The sequence below is a fragment of the Salmo salar genome, chromosome ssa29 (assembly GCF_905237065.1).
Source record: "Salmo salar chromosome ssa29, Ssal_v3.1, whole genome shotgun sequence".
Lineage (NCBI taxonomy): Eukaryota > Metazoa > Chordata > Actinopteri > Salmoniformes > Salmonidae > Salmo > Salmo salar.
The window spans coordinates 40,902,501-40,920,000 of record NC_059470.1 but is presented as its reverse complement, the minus strand read 5'-3'; the positions used below and the strand labels follow the sequence as shown (position 1 = coordinate 40,920,000).

Here is a 17,500-nt window from a genome sequence, read left to right as displayed (position 1 = left end):
CATTGGTGGCCAAAGTCACAAAAGCCTGGTCTGGATGGGGACAAAACGTATTAATAAAAACCTGGAAATAAACATTTTGTTAGGTTAGAAAAAAAAAATGGTGTTAATCCATCAGAGTTAAATTGACTTCATTGCTATAACCAAGTCCAGGGGTAGACAACCCTGTTCCTGGAGTGCTGTAGGACCCTAGAGCAGGGGTAGTAACCCTGTTCCTGTGGTGCTGTAGGACCCTAGAGCAGGGGTAGTAACCCTGTTCCTGGAGTGCTGTAGGACCCTAGAGCAGGGCTAGACAACCCTGTTCCTGTAGTGCTGTAGGACCCTAGAGCAGAGCTAGACAACCCTGTTCCTGGGGTGCTGTAGGACCCTAGAGCAGGGGTAGTAACCCTGTTCCTGTAGTGCTGTAGGGCTAGACAACCCTGTTCCTGGAGTGCTGTAGGACCCTAGAGCAGGGGTAGTAACCCTGTTCCTGTAGTGCTGTAGGGCCCTAGAGCAGAGCTAGACAACCCTGTTCCTGTAGTGCTGTAGGGCCCTAGAGCAGGGGTAGACAACCCAGTTCCTGGAGTGCTGCAGGGGTAGACAACCCAGTTCCTGGGGTGCTGTAGGACCCTAGAGCAGGGGTAGTAACCCTGTTCCTGGGGTGCTGTAGGACCCTAGAGCAGGGCTAGACAACCCAGTTCCTGGGGTGCTGTAGGACCCTAGAGCAGGGCTAGACAACCCAGTTCCTGGAGTGCTGTAGGACCCTAGAGCAGGGCTAGACAACCCTGTTCCTGGAGTGCTGTAGGATCCTAGAGCAGGGCTAGACAACCCTGTTCCTGGAGTGCTGTAGGGGTAGACAACCCAGTTCCTGTAGTGCTGTAGGACCCTAGAGCAGGGCTAGACAACCCTGTTCCTGTAGTGCTGTAGAATCCTAGAGCAGGGCTAGACAACCCTGTTCCTGGGGTGCTGTAGAATCCTAGAGCAGGGCTAGACAACCCTGTTCCTGGAGTGCTGTAGGATCCTAGAGCAGGGCTAGACAACCCTGTTCCTGGGGTGCTGTAGAATCCTAGAGCAGGGCTAGACAACCCTGTTCCTGGGGTGCTGTAGGACCCTAGAGCAGGGCTAGACAACCCTGTTCCTGGGGTGCTGTAGGATCCTAGAGCAGGGCTAGACAACCCTGTTCCTGGGGTGCTGTAGGATCCTAGAGCAGTGGTAGACAACCCTGTTCCTGGGGTGCTGTAGGACCCTAGAGCAGGGCTAGACAACCCTGTTCCTGGGGTGCTGTAGGACCCTAGAGCAGGGCTAGACAACCCTGTTCCTGGGGTGCTGTAGGACCCTAGAGCAGGGCTAGACAACCCTGTTCCTGGGGTGCTGTAGGACCCTAGAGCAGGGCTAGACAACCCTGTTCCTGGGGTGCTGTAGGACCCTAGAGCAGGGCTAGACAACCCTGTTCCTGGAGTGCTGTAGGACCCTAGAGCAGGGCTAGACAACCCTGTTCCTGGGGTGCTGTAGGACCCTAGAGCAGGGCTAGACAACCCTGTTCCTGGGGTGCTGTAGGACCCTAGAGCAGGGGTAGTAACCCTGTTCCTAGAGTGCTGTAGGACCCTAGAGCAGGGCTAGACAACCCTGTTCCTGGAGTGCTGTAGGATCCTAGAGCAGGGCTAGACAACCCTGTTCCTGGAGTGCTGTAGGATCCTAGAGCAGGGCTAGACAACCCTGTTCCTGTAGTGCTGTAGGGGTAGACAACCCTGTTCCTGGAGTGCCGCGGGTACGGCAGGATTTCGTTCCAACTAGGCACCACGCCTGATCAACTGAGCTCATTGGAGGAGTTTGGTGATTGATTAAAGTCAACACATCTGTTCTTCCAGGTTGATTAAATCAAAACCATCAGGTGCCTGAGGCATTCCAGGACCAGGGATGTCTAAACCTGCCCTACTCAAACCTTCCCCCAAAAACAGCTTTGTAAAGGCTGACTCAATCCACCAACTCATAACTGGGGTGTCAAAACAAAGTGTTCGTATGTATGAAGACCGTAACATATTACTTCAGCGAGGGAGTCCAACGGTCTGCGGCAGCAGTCATTTTAACAATGTCACCACGTCACACAGAATGGCCAAGGATTCCACGTCAACTTTGACCAAACAGGGAAGTCTATAAATTGCCCATAATCTCAAGTCTCAACAATAGATTGATTGTAAGATGGCAAAACAGAATCATGTTATTATAATGCCAAAATCTAAACCCTGGAAGTTAATATCAGCAGCCTTGACGAGCCAGTAAATCAACAGTCCTGAACAATCCCCTGGGTGCAGTAGCCACTACAGTCGGTCCTGAACAATCCCCTGGGTGCAGTAGCCACTACAGTCAGTCCTGAACAATCCCCTGGGTGCAGTAGCCACTACAGTCGGTCCTGAACAATCCCCTGGGTGCAGTAGCCACTACAGTCGGTCCTGAACAATCCCCTGGGTGCAGTAGCCACTACAGTCGGTCCTGAACAATCCCCTGGGTGCAGTAGTCACTACAGTCAGTCCTGAACAATCCCCTGGGTGCAGTAGCCACTACAGTCGGTCCTGAACAATCCCCTGGGTGCAGTAGCCACTACAGTCGGTCCTGAACAATCCCCTGGGTGCAGTAGCCACTACAGTCGGTCCTGAACAATCCCCTGGGTGCAGTAGCCACTACAGTCGGTCCTGAACAATCCCCTGGGTGCAGGAGTCACTACAGTCGGTCCTGAACAATCCCCTGGGTGCAGTAGTCACTACAGTCGGTCCTGAACAATCCCCTGGGTGCAGTAGTCACTACAGTCGGTCCTGAACAATCCCCTGGGTGCAGTAGTCACTACAGTCGGTCCTGAACAATCCCCTGGGTGCAGTAGCCACTACAGTCGGTCCTGAACAATCCCCTGGGTGCAGTAGTCACTACAGTCGGTCCTGAACAATCCCCTGGGTGCAGTAGCCACTACAGTCAGTCCTGAACAATCCCCTGGGTGCAGTAGCCACTACAGTCGGTCCTGAACAATCCCCTGGGTGCAGTAGCCACTACAGTTGGGCTTGGGGGGACAACTGGATAACGGACGGTAAAAAGAAGCCATTGGATGCAAAACCTTTAACAGTCTTCAGATCCCAAACCAGGAAACACAGTGACGGCTAGATGAAGAAAAGTAATTGTAATGTTCTCCAACTGTACCTCGCTCCCAAGAAAATATCAGATCAATTATAAGCAAAATAAAACGTGTCCATCAAAAGTAGTCGGACGCCTGTTCCTCTGAGTCACTGTTATTCGCCACATTTAATTCACACTCGAAGTGAAGAACTGCCATTTGATCAGCAACATAACACTGTACATCTCCCCCCTTCTATACAAGTCGTCAGCTATAGAAAGACTAGTTCAGTATTGGACCAGAGGAGTCTAACGGTATCCCTTATATAGTCCAAGGTCCTTACAGGTCCGGTTTAGAGGGAAATTGGCTCTGGCAGACAAAAAACAACATCTAAAACACGAATCAATTCTTAATTGCGGTATCGTTCTAAAAAAAAATTACTAAAATAAAATATAAAATATAAATAAAACAACAAAGCACACTCCTTTCAAATCAAATCAAAATAATTCCACTAAATCTAAATATAGCCTGTTGTAACGGTCTGTCTTCCGTATACACACACACAGGTAGTCGTTAGGAGGAGGCCGCCGCGTTAGGAGGAGGCCGCCGCGTTAGGAGGAGGCCGCCGCGTTAGGAGGAGGCCGGCGCGTTAGGAGGAGGCCGGCGCGTTAGGAGGAGGCCGGCGCGTTAGGAGGAGGCCGGCGCGTTAGGAGGAGGCCGCCGCGTTAGGAGGAGGCCGCCGCGTTAGGAGAGCTCAGTCTTCTGTTAGTTGTCCATAAACAAGCGATATAAGATGGAGATGTGGATGTGTGGGAACACTAACCCTGGAAGAGGTGTCTAGTGATATAACACGGAGATGTGGCTGTGTGGGAACACTAACCCTGGAAGAGGTGTCTAGTGATATAACATGGAGATGTGTGGGAACACTAACCCTGGAAGAGGTGTCTAGTGATATAACATGGAGATGTGTAGGGACACTAACCCTGGAAGAGGTGTCTAGTGATATAACATGGAGATGTGTAGGGACACTAACCCTGGAAGAGGTGTCTAGTGATATAACATGGAGATGTGTGGGAACACTAACCCTGGAAGAGGTGTCTAGTGATATAACATGGAGATGTGTAGGGACACTAACCCTGGAAGAGGTGTCTAGTGATATAACATGGAGATGTGTGGGAACACTAACCCTGGAAGAGGTGTCTAGTGATATAACATGGAGATGTGTGGGAACACTAACCCTGGAAGAGGTGTCTAGTGATATAACATGGAGATGTGTAGGGACACTAACCCTGGAAGAGGTGTCTAGTGATATAACATGGAGATGTGTGGGAACACTAACCCTGGAAGAGGTGTCTAGTGATATAACATGGAGATGTGTGGGGACACTAACCCTGGAAGAGGTGTCTAGTGATATAACACGGAGATGTGGCTGTGTAGGAACACTAACCCTGGAAGAGGTGTCTAGTGATATAACATGGAGATGTGTGGGAACACTAACCCTGGAAGAGGTGTCTAGTGATATAACATGGAGATGTGTGGGAACACTAACCCTGGAAGAGGTGTCTAGTGATATAACATGGAGATGTGTGGGGACACTAACCCTGGAAGAGGTGTCTAGTGATATAACATGGAGATGTGTGGGGACACTAACCCTGGAAGAGGTGTCTAGTGATATAACATGGAGATGTGTAGGGACACTAACCCTGGAAGAGGTGTCTAGTGATATAACATGGAGATGTGTAGGGACACTAACCCTGGAAGAGGTGTCTAGTGATATAACATGGAGATGTGTGGGAACACTAACCCTGGAAGAGGTGTCTAGTGATATAACATGGAGATGTGGCTGTGTGGGAACACTAACCCTGGAAGAGGTGTCTAGTGATATAACATGGAGATGTGGCTGTGTGGGAACACTAACCCTGGAAGAGGTGTCTAGTGATATAACACGGAGATGTGGCTGTGTGGGAACACTAACCCTGGAAGAGGTGTCTAGTGATATAACATGGAGATGTGTAGGGACACTAACCCTGGAAGAGGTGTCTAGTGATATAACATGGAGATGTGGCTGTGTGGGAACACTAACCCTGTAAGAGGTGTCTAGTGATATAACATGGAGATGTGGCTGTGTGGGAACACTAACCCTGGAAGAGGTGTCTAGTGATATAACATGGAGATGTGGCTGTGTGGGGACACTAACCCTGGAAGAGGTGTCTAGTGATATAACATGGAGATGTGTGGGAACACTAACCCTGGAAGAAGTGTCTAGTGATATAACACGGAGATGTGTGGGAACACTAACCCTGAAAGAGGTGTCTAGTGATATAACATGGAGATGTGTGGGAACACTAACCCTGGAAGAGGTGTCTAGTGATATAACATGGAGATGTGTAGGGACACTAACCCTGGAAGAGGTGTCTAGTGATATAACATGGAGATGTGTAGGGACACTAACCCTGGAAGAGGTGTCTAGTGATATAACATGGAGATGTGTAGGGACACTAACCCTGGAAGAGGTGTCTAGTGATATAACATGGAGATGTGGCTGTGTGGGGACACTAACCCTGGAAGAGGTGTCTAGTGATATAACATGGAGATGTGTGGGAACACTAACCCTGGAAGAGGTGTCTAGTGATATAACATGGAGATGTGTAGGGACACTAACCCTGGAAGAGGTGTCTAGTGATATAACATGGAGATGTGTGGGAACACTAACCCTGGAAGAGGTGTCTAGTGATATAACACGGAGATGTGTGGGAACACTAACCCTGGAAGAGGTGTCTAGTGATATAACATGGAGATGTGTAGGGACACTAACCCTGGAAGAGGTGTCTAGTGATATAACATGGAGATGTGTGGGAACACTAACCCTGGAAGAGGTGTCTAGTGATATAACATGGAGATGTGTGGGAACACTAACCCTGGAAGAGGTGTCTAGTGATATAACATGGAGATGTGTAGGGACACTAACCCTGGAAGAGGTGTCTAGTGATATAACATGGAGATGTGTAGGGACACTAACCCTGGAAGAGGTGTCTAGTGATATAACATGGAGATGTGTGGGAACACTAACCCTGGAAGAGGTGTCTAGTGATATAACATGGAGATGTGTGGGAACACTAACCCTGGAAGAGGTGTCTAGTGATATAACATGGAGATGTGTGGGAACACTAACCCTGGAAGAGGTGTCTAGTGATATAACATGGAGATGTGTGGGAACACTAACCCTGGAAGAGGTGTCTAGTGATATAACATGGAGATGTGTAGGGACACTAACCCTGGAAGAGGTGTCTAGTGATATAACATGGAGATGTGTGGGAACACTAACCCTGGAAGAGGTGTCTAGTGATATAACATGGAGATGTGTGGGAACACTAACCCTGGAAGAGGTGTCTAGTGATATAACATGGAGATGTGTGGGAACACTAACCCTGGAAGAGGTGCCAAGCGATTCAACTTTTTGTTTTTAGAAAACCATTTCTCGCTGATATGAAAGATACTGTCGTTAAGGTTTGGAAACCTAAGGTGATGTGCTTTAATGTTCATAATGAGCATCGGGGGAACTTAAAAAAAACGCCACCGGCCAGAAGATATTATCGTCAATAGGCACTAAAATTAGCTTCTATGAATGTTTCACATAAAGACATCCTGCTGGCCTTTAGGCCTCAACCCACAGAAACTACACTGAACAAAAATAAAGACGGAACGCCTAGTGTTGGTCCAATTTCTCATGAGCTGAAATTGTTAAAAATCAACACAAAAAAGCATGTTTCTCAAAAATTCTGGCCACAAATTTGTTTACATCAACCTGTTAGTGAGCATTTCTCATTTGCCAAGATAATCCATCCACCTGACAGGTGTGGCATATCAAGAAGCTGATTAAACAGCATGATCATTACACAGGTGCACCTTGTGCTGGGGACAATAAAAGGCTACTCTAAAAATGTGCAGTTGTCACAACACAATGCCACAGACGTCTCAAGTTCTGAGGGAGCGTTCAATTGGCATGTTGACTGCAGGAATGTCCACTAGAGCTGTTGCCAGAGAATAGATTTTTCATTTCTCTAACAATGTAATTTTAAAGAATTTGGCACTACGCCCAAATGGCCTCAACCGCAGACCACGTGTATGGCGTAGTGTGGGCGAGCCGTTTGTGGACGTCAATGTTGTGAACCGAGTGCCCCATGGTGGCATTGGGGTTATGGTATGGACAGGCATAAACTACAGACAACTCAATTGTATTCTTTCAATGGCCATTTGAATGCACAGAGATACCGTGATGAGATCCTGAGGCCCCATTGTCGTGCCATTCATCCACCACCATCACCTCATGTTTCAGCATGATAACGTACATCCCCATGTCGCATGGATCTGCACACAATTCCTGGAAGCTGAAAATGTCCCAGTTCTTCCATTGCCTGTATACTAACCAGACATGTCACCCATTGAGCATGTTCGGGATGCTCCGGATTGACGTGTACGACTGCGTGTTCCGGTTCCTGCCAATATCCAGCAACTTCACACAGCCATTGAAGAGGAGTGAGAGAACATTCCACAGGCCACAATCAACAGCCTGTTCAACTCTGTGAAGGAGATGTGGCAATGCTACATGAGGCAAATTGTGGTCACACCAGATACTGACTGGTTTTCTGATCCACGCCCATTGGTAAAAAATAAAATAAAAAAGTATTTGTGACCAATGCATATCTGTATTCGCAGTCAAGTGAAATCCATAGATTGGGGCATAATGAACGAATTTCAATTGACTGATTTCCTTTATTTGAACTGTAACTCAGTAAAATCTTCGAAATTGTTGCTTTCGTATTTGTGTCGAGTACAAATGAAGATTTAATATCACCGCCACTCTTAGAAAGGCAGATGACCAAGAGATGACTTGCAACTTTCGGGAATCATGGGGACAGACAGGACATCGGGTTTCACTATTGACATGTTGCCAGATTCATTTATAACCTGTCACATCGAGAGGGTACTGTGTCTTTAGGAATATAATACCACAAAACACTGCTCTACTTTAACTTCACACCGTCACCAAGTTAGGACGTGGAGTTTAACACGGAGTTTAACACGGAGTTTAACAGTAATACCGTGAATAAATAACTCGTAGTAGTAGTCTACAGAGAAGTGTCCACTAGGAACAGAGCGCAGTCTACGTACTAACATAGTCCGATAGGACCAGACTGATGAGGCTGTCAACACAACTAAATCATCATCACCTAACATCTTCAGCTAGGAAAGTGGGAACTAGTAAAACGACTGAATTCACCTTATGTTACACTGTTACAAAACATGCGCTGATAGGAAGTGGAAAAAAGAGACTCCATTTTAAAATGTCAGCATTGCCACTTTCATGTTCATGATTCCACTTCCTTGATATGGTAGAAGAAACCGAACTGTAGTTTGGTCATCATGTAGACCTACATTGTTGTAGTGGGGAAACTTACTAACACACTGACAGTCTGAACTAGTCCGAACAGTTACTCTGTTTCCCCCGTGGCTGCCACAGTCCAACTTCACCCACACCACTGATAATAACACTGGAACAAAATGTCTACGTACCTTGTGCCATGATTCCACTAGAAGTCGTAGCTACTCTGTTGACGGACACGGCGGCGGACTTGGAGAAAGGACCAACTTAATATCACAAGGAGAATTTATAGACGCATGGACCAGAACACTCTGTAGACAGCTGCCCATGTGACCAGGGCTAGGCGCACACCCACTCCTGTACTACATGCACCAGTGCACTCTCTATATCTATCTATCTATCTATCTATCTATCTATCTATCTATCTATCTATCTATCTATCTATCTATCTATCTATCTATCTATCTATCTATCTATCTATCTATCTATCTATCTATCTATCTATCACACACCTACTCCTGTACTACATGCACCACTACACTCTCTATATCTCTATCTATCTATCTATCTATCTATCTATCTATCTATCTATCTATCTATCTATCTACTATCTATCTATCTATCTATCTATCTATCTATCTATCTATCTATCTATCTATCTATCTATCTATCTATCTATCACACACCTACTCCTGTACTAAATGCACCACTACACTCTCTATATCTCTATCTATCTATCTATCTATCTATCTATCTATCTATCTATCTATCTATCTATCTATCTATCTATCTATCTATCTATCTATCTATCTATCTATCTATCTATCTATCTATCTATCTATCTATCTATCTATCTATCACACACCTACTCCTGTACTAAATGCACCACTACACTCTCTATATCTCTATCTATCTATCTATCTATCTATCTATCTATCTATCTATCTATCTATCTATCTATCTATCTATCTATCTATCTATCTATCTATCTATCTATCTATCTATCTATCTATCTATCTATCTATCTATCTATCTATCTATCTATCTATCTATCTATCTATCTATCTATCTATCACACACCTACTCCTGTACTACATGCACCACTACACTCTCTATATCTATCTATCTATCTATCTATCTATCTATCTATCTATCTATCTATCTATCTATCTATCTATCTATCTATCTATCTATCTATCTATCTATCTATCTATCTATCTATCTATCTATCTATCTATCTATCTATCTATCTATCTATCTATCTATCTATCTATCACACACCTACTCCTGTACTACATGCACCACTACACTCTATCTATCTATCTATCTATCTATCTATCTATCTATCTATCTATCTATCTATCTATCTATCTATCTATCTATCTATCTATCTATCTATCTATCTATCTATCTATCTATCTATCTATCTATCTATCTATCTATCTATCTATCTATCTATCTATCTATCTATCTATCTATCTATCTATCTATCTATCACACACCTACTCCTGTACTACATGCACCACTACACTCTCTATATCTATCTATCTATCTATCTATCTATCTATCTATCTATCTATCTATCTATCTATCTATCTATCTATCTATCTATCTATCTATCTATCTATCTATCTATCTATCTATCTATCTATCTATCTATCTATCTATCTATCTATCTATCTATCTATCTATCTATCTATCTATCTATCTATCACACACCTACTCCTGTACTACATGCACCACTACACTCTCTATATCTATCTATCTATCTATCTATCTATCTATCTATCTATCTATCTATCTATCTATCTATCTATCTATCTATCTATCTATCTATCTATCTATCTATCTATCTATCTATCTATCTATCTATCTATCTATCTATCTATCTATCTATCTATCTATCTATCTATCTATCTATCACACACCTACTCCTGTACTACATGCACCACTACACTCTATCTATCTATCTATCTATCTATCTATCTATCTATCTATCTATCTATCTATCTATCTATCTATCTATCTATCTATCTATCTATCTATCTATCTATCTATCTATCTATCTATCTATCTATCTATCTATCTATCTATCTATCTATCTATCTATCTATCTATCTATCTATCTATCTATCTATCTATCTATCTATCTATCTATCTATCTATCTATCTATCTATCTATCTATCACACACCTACTCCTGTACTACATGCACCACTACACTCTCTATATCTATCTATCTATCTATCTATCTATCTATCTATCTATCTATCTATCTATCTATCTATCTATCTATCTATCTATCTATCTATCTATCTATCTATCTATCTATCTATCTATCTATCTATCTATCTATCTATCTATCTATCTATCTATCTATCTATCTATCTATCTATCTATCTATCTATCTATCTATCTATCTATCTATCTATCTATCTATCTATCTATCTATCTATCTATCTATCTATCTATCTCTCACTCGCTCGCTCGCTCGCTCTCTCTCTCACACACACACACACACACGAACACCCCTAAAGTAAACAGATTCTACTGGTTATGCTTACATTACTGGGTAGGTTGGTTCCTCCATGTTTCGATCATAGGCCTTTAACTTCCTAATGCCAGAACATCCATAAGATGTGTGTTACAGCAGTACCTAGTGCATTATGGTAACATGGTGTCCCCTCCCTCGCCGTCACTTGCATGTACCTGTAATATTGCCCACTGCTACTCTCTTAAAGGTCACTTACTCCACAATAAGCACTGCAGCCTCTACTTACAAAGCCCTTAACCAACAATGCAGTTTTATGAAAAATAAGACTTAAGAAAATATTTACTAATTAAACTAAAGTAAAAAATGAAAGAGCAACAATAGAATAACAATAACGAGGCTATATACAGGGTATTACGGTACAGAGTCAATGTGGAGGCTATATACAGGGGGTACCGGTACAAAGTCAATGTGGAGGCTATATACAGGGGGTACCGGTACAGAGTCAATGTGGAGGCTATATACAGGGGGTACCGGTACAGAGTCAATGTGGAGGCTATATACAGGGTGTTATGGTACAGAGTCAAGGTGGAGGCTATATACAGGGTATTACGGTACAGAGTCAATGTGGAGGCTATATACAGGGTATTACGGTACTGAGTCAATGTGGAGGCTATATACAGGGGGTACCGGTACAGAGTCAATGTGGAGGCTATATACAGGGTATTACGGTACAGAGTCAATGTGGAGGCTATATACAGGGTGTTACGGTACAGAGTCAAAGTGGAGGCTATATACAGGGTGTTACGGTACACAATGTCTAGTGTTTAAGACTGTCTACTGGCTAAGACAGGGGCTAGTGGATAATACAAGTTCTAGTGGCTAAGATAGGGTGTAGTGGATAAGACAGGGCCTAGTGGATAAGAGAGGGCCTAGTGGATAAGACAGGGTGTAGTGGATAATACAGGGTCTAGTGGATAATACAGGGTCTAGTGGCTAAGATAGAGTCTAGTGGTTAAGACAGGGTCTAGTGGATAAGACAAGGTATAGTGGGTAGGGCAGGGTGTAGTGGATAAGACAGGATCTAGTGGATTAGACAGGATCTAGTGGATAAGGCAAGGTCTATTGGATAAGACAGGGTCTAGTGAGCAAGGCAGGATCTACTGTATAAGACAGGTTCTAGTGGTTAAGACATGGTCTAGTGCTTAAGACAGGATCTAGTGGATAAGACAGGATCTGGTGGATAAGACAGGGTCTAGTGGATAATACAGGGTCTAGTAGATAAGACAGGGTGTAGTACGTAAGACAGGTTCTAGTGGATAAGACAGGGTCTAGTGGTTATGACAGGGTGTAGTGAAATGGTTAAGACATGGTAAAATGGTTAAGACAGGGGGGTCTAGTTGAGTAGACAGGGTCCAGTGGATAGGTCAGGGTGTAGTAGTTAATACAGTCTCTAGTGGCTAAGACAAGGTCTAGTGGATAATACAGGGTCTAGTGGCTAAGATAGGGTGTGATGGATTAGACAGGGCCTAGTGGATAAGACAGGGCCTAGTGGATAAGACAGGGCCTAGTGGATAAGACAGAGCGTAGTGGTTAAGACAGGAAGCAGTGGATAATCCCGGGCTAGCGAATAATACAGGGTCTAATAAGACAGGGTCTAGTAGATAAGACAGGGTGTAGTGGTTAAGACAGGATCTAGCGGATAAGACAGTTTCTAGCGAATAAGACAGGGTCTAGTGGTTAAGATAGGATCTAGTGGATAATACAGGATCTAGTGGATAATACAGGATCTAGTGGATAAGACAGGGTTTAGTGGTTATGACAAGGTGTTGTAGGTAAGACAGGGCCTAGTAGATAAGACAGGGCTTAGTGGTTAAGACAGGGACTAACCGATAAGACAGGGTGTAGTGGAAAAGCCCGGGATTAGCGGATAAGACATGGGCTAACGGATAAGACAGAGTCTAGTGGATAAGACAGGGTGTATGGTTTTAGACAGGGTCTAGTAGATAAGACAGGGTGTAGTGGTCAAGACAGGGTCTTGTCGATAAGACTGGGTGTAGTGGTTAAGACGGGGTCTAGTAGATAAGACAGGGTGTAGTGGATAAGACAGGGTGTATGGTTTTAGACAGGGTCTAGTAGATAAGACAGGGTGTAGTGGATAAGACAGGGTGTAGTGGTTAAGACAGGGTCTTGTGGATAAGACAGGGTGTAGTGGTTAAGACAGGATCTTGTGGATAAGACAGGGTGTAGTGGATAAGACAGGGTGTAGTGGATAAGACAGGGTGTAGTGGTTAAGACAGGGTCTAGTAGATAAGACAGGGTCTAGTAGATAAGACAGGGTGTAGTGGATAAGACAGGGTGGTGTGGATAAGACATGTTCTTGTGAATAAGACAGGGTGTAGCGGATAAGACAGGGTGTAGCAGTAAGACAGGGTGTAGTGGATAAGACAGGATGTAGTGGTTAAGATGGATTCTAGTAGATAAGACAGGGTGTAGTGGATAAGACAGGGTGTAGTGGATAAGACAAGGTGTAGTGGATAAGACATGTTCTTGTGCAGTGGTTCCCAAACTTTTTATAGTCCCGTACCCCTTCAAACATTCAACCTCCAGCTGTACCCCCTCTAGCACCAGGGTCAGCACACTCTCAAATGTTGTTTTTTGTCATCATTATAAGCCTGCCACACACACTATACAATACATTTATTAAACATAAGAATGAGTGTGAGTTTTTGTCACGACCCGGCTCATGGGAAGTGTCACAGAGCTCTTATAGGACCAGAGCACAAATAATAATAGAATAATAATCAATAATTTTGCTCCTTATTTAACCATCTTACATATAAAACCTTATTTGTTCATCAAAAATTGTGAATAACTCAACACAGGTTAATGAGAAGGGTGTGCTTGAAAGGATGCGCATAACTCTGCAATGTTGGGTTGTATTGGAGAGAGTCTCAGTCTTAAATCATTTTCCACACACAGTCTGTGCCTGTATTTAGTTTTCATGCTAGTGAGGGCCGAGAATCCACTCTCACATAGGTACTTGGTTGCAAAGGGCATCAGTGTCTTAACAGCGCGATGTGCCAAGACAGAATACTCTGAGCGCAGCCCAATCCAGAAATCTGGCAGTGGCTTCTGATTAAATTACATTTTCACAGAACCGCTTGTTGCAATTTCAATGAGGATCTCTTGTTCAGATATCGGTAAGTGGACTGGAGGCAGGTGCACGAAAGGGATAACGAATCCAGTTGTTTGTGTCGTCCTTTTCCGGAAAGTTCCTACGTAATTGCTCACCCAACTCACTCAGGTGCTTCGCTACATCACATTTGACATTGTCCGTAAGCTTGAGTTCATTTGCACACAAAAAATCTAACAATGATGGAATGACCTGTATGTTGTCCTTGTTCATGCAGACAGAGAAGAGCTCCAACTTCTTAATCATAGCCTCCATTTTGTCCTGCACATTGAATATAGTTGCGGAGAGTCCCTGTAATCCTAGATTCAGATCATTCAGGTGAGAAAAAACATCACCCAGATAGACCAGTCGTGTGAGAAACTCGTCATGCAAGCAGTCAGACAAGTGAAAATTATGCTCAGTAAAGAAAACTTTAAGCTCGTCTCTCAATTTAAAAAAAAAAACGTGTCAATACTTTGCCCCTTGAGAACCAGCGCACTTCTGAATGTTGTAAAAGCGTAACATCGTTCGTGCCCATATCATTGCATAGTGCAGAAAATACACGAGAGTTCAGGGGCTTTAACAGTTAACCATTTTCACTGTATTGTCCAAAACGTCTTTCAAGCTGTCAGGCATTCCCTTGGCAGCAAGAGCCTCTCGGTGGATGCTGCAGTGGACCCAAGTGGCGTCAGGAGCAACTGCTGGCACGCGCGTTACCACTCCACTATGTCTCTCTGTCATGGCTTTTGCTCCATCAGTACAGATACCAACACATCTCGACCACCAAAGTCCATTTGATGTCACAAAGCTGTCCAGTACTTTAAAAATATAATCTCATGTTGTCCTGGTTTCCAGTGGTTTGCAGAAGAGAATCTCTTCCTTAATTGACCCCCCCATAAACGTAACGGACATATACCAGGAGCTGTACCAGGCCTGTTAACTCATCCATATACCAGGAGCTGTACCAGGCCTGTTAACTCATCCATATACCAGGAGCTGTACCAGGCCTGTTAACTCATCCATATACCAGGAGCTGTACCAGGCCTGTTAACTCATCCATATACCAGGAGAGCTGTACCAGGCCTGTTAACTCATCCATATACCAGGAGCTGTGCCAGGCCTGTTAACTCATCCATATACCAGGAGCTGTGCCAGGCCTGTTAACTCATCCATATACCAGGAGCTGTACCAGGCCTGTTAACTCATCCATATACCAGGAGCTGTACCAGGCCTGTTAACTCATCCATATACCAGGAGCTGTGCCAGGCCTGTTAACTCATCCATATACCAGGAGCTGTGCCAGGCCCGCCACGTCTGTTGACTCATCCAGCTGTAAAGCATATAATTCACTGGCTTGTATGCAAAGCAGTAATTGTTTCAAAACATCTCCTGCCATGTCACTGATGCGTCGTGAAACAGCGTAGTTTGATAACGGCTTTGTCTGTATAGTTTTTTTGTCCTTTTCCCCCAGCATTGTCCAAGCCGTATCCGCGGCAGCAGGAAGAATGAAGTCCTCCACAATAGTATGGGGCTTGCCTGTCCCAGTCACTCGGTAGCTCACCATATAAGACGCTTCTAGCCCCCTTCTTATTAATGGTATCTGTTACATTTATACATGTCTTACTACTCAAATGTCATCTTTATTCTCGCTCAAAAAAACTCCCGTGGCTTATTTTTCAAATTGGCCTGTTTCATTTCTAAATGTCTGCGCAAGAGTGAATGTTTCCCGCGAGAGACTAACGGTTAATGTGATTGGATGTTAATTATTTGACTCGGCTACCTGTATTTGACATTGTGTTGTTATTTAACGCTGAACACTAGATGGTTTGATTGTATTTTTGTCAGAGGGACTCCAAGACTACGCTATACACGTGGCCTGCGGTTGTGAGGCCTTTTGGCCTTGTACTGCCAAACTCTCTAAAAGGACGTTGGAGGTGGCTTATGGTAGAAAAAATGAACACTAAATTGTGTACTTGTTTGGCCTACCACTTCGCAGCTGAGCCGTTGTTGCTCTCTACGTGATGTCAAAAGCATTTGTTACAGACTTTGGTTTTTCCGTTTATGTTCTGAGGTTGGGACTTTAGCATGTAGGACGCACCGATTGGTGTCACCTCGTTAGTCAGTATGTGTTGCTCCTGTGCTGGTTGTCACCTCGTTAGTCAGTATGTGTTACACCTGTGCTGGTTGTCACCTCGTTAGTCAGTATGTGTTGCTCCTGTGCTGGTTGTCACCTTGTTAGTCAGTATGTGTTACACCTGTGCTGGTTGTCACCTCGTTAGTCAGTATGTGTTACACCTGTGCTGGTTGTCACCTCGTTAGTCAGTATGTGTTACACCTGTGCTGGTTGTCACCTCGTTAGTCAGTATGTGTTACACCTGTGCTGGTTGTCACCTTGTTAGTCAGTATGTGTTACACCTGTGCTGGTTGTCACCTCGTTAGTCAGTATGTGTTACACCTGTGCTGGTTGGTCACCTCGTTAGTCAGTATGTGTTACACCTGTGCTGGTTGTCACCTCGTTAGTCAGTATGTGTTACACCTGTGCTGGTTGCCATCTTGTTATTGAGAAGGTGTTTCACCTGTGCTGGCCCAGGTGCTACACTATATATACAAAAGTATGTGGACACCCCTTCAAACACAGGGGGTTGGTGACACCTGAATTGGGGAGAATGGGCTCCTGGTAATGGCTGTAAGTGCTGTTATGCGTTTTGTCCTATAAGACAGTAGATCTGTGATTGGTTCCCATGCAATAGATAGATAGACAGTAGATCTGTGATTGGTTCCCATGTAATAGATAGATAGACAGTAGATCTGTGATTGGTTCCCATGCAATAGATAGATAGACAGTAGATCTGTGATTGGTTCCCATGCAATAGATAGACAGACAGTAGATATGTGATTGGTTCCCATGTAATAGATAGATAGACAGTAGATCTGTGATTGGCTCCCATGCAATAGATAGATAGACAGTAGATCTGTGATTGGTTCCCATGCAATAGATAGATAGACAGTAGATCTGTGATTGGTTCCCATGCAATAGATAGATAGACAGTAGATCTGTGATTGGCTCCCATGCAATAGATAGATAGACAGTAGATATGTGATTGGCTCCCATGCAATAGATAGATAGACAGTAGATATGTGATTGGTTCCCATGCAATAGATAGATAGACAGTAGATCTGTGATTGGTTCCCATGTAATAGATAGATAGACAGTAGATCTGTGATTGGTTCCCATGCAATAGATAGATAGACAGTAGATCTGTGATTGGTTCCCATGCAATAGATAGACAGACAGTAGATCTGTGATTGGTTCCCATGCAATAGATAGACAGACAGTAGATATGTGATTGGTTCCCATGCAATAGATAGATAGACA

At 44.1% G+C, this 17,500-nt stretch overlaps 1 protein-coding gene across 8 annotated transcripts in view; it reads right to left on the bottom strand.

Annotated features, from left to right (window-relative positions):
* Positions 1-8,908, bottom strand: part of glyg (Glycogenin-1) — a 39,031-nt gene extending 30,123 nt beyond the window's left edge. For 7 of the 8 annotated variants that reach the window (XR_006762660.1, XM_045710473.1, XM_045710476.1 and 4 more), the window contains exons 1-2: positions 8,651-8,908; positions 1-30 (exon numbers count right to left, since the gene is read on the bottom strand). The exon at positions 1-30 is cut by the window's left edge and continues 106 nt beyond it. Coding sequence is in view for 7 of the 8 variants with exons in the window: in XM_045710473.1 (XP_045566429.1) it covers positions 1-30; positions 8,651-8,660 (40 nt within the window). In the remaining variant the exon portion in view is untranslated. The remainder of the gene's footprint in view (positions 31-8,650) is intronic. The other variant, NM_001139830.1, reaches the window with a different exon arrangement.
* Between the last annotated feature and the right edge of the window lie 8,592 nt (positions 8,909-17,500).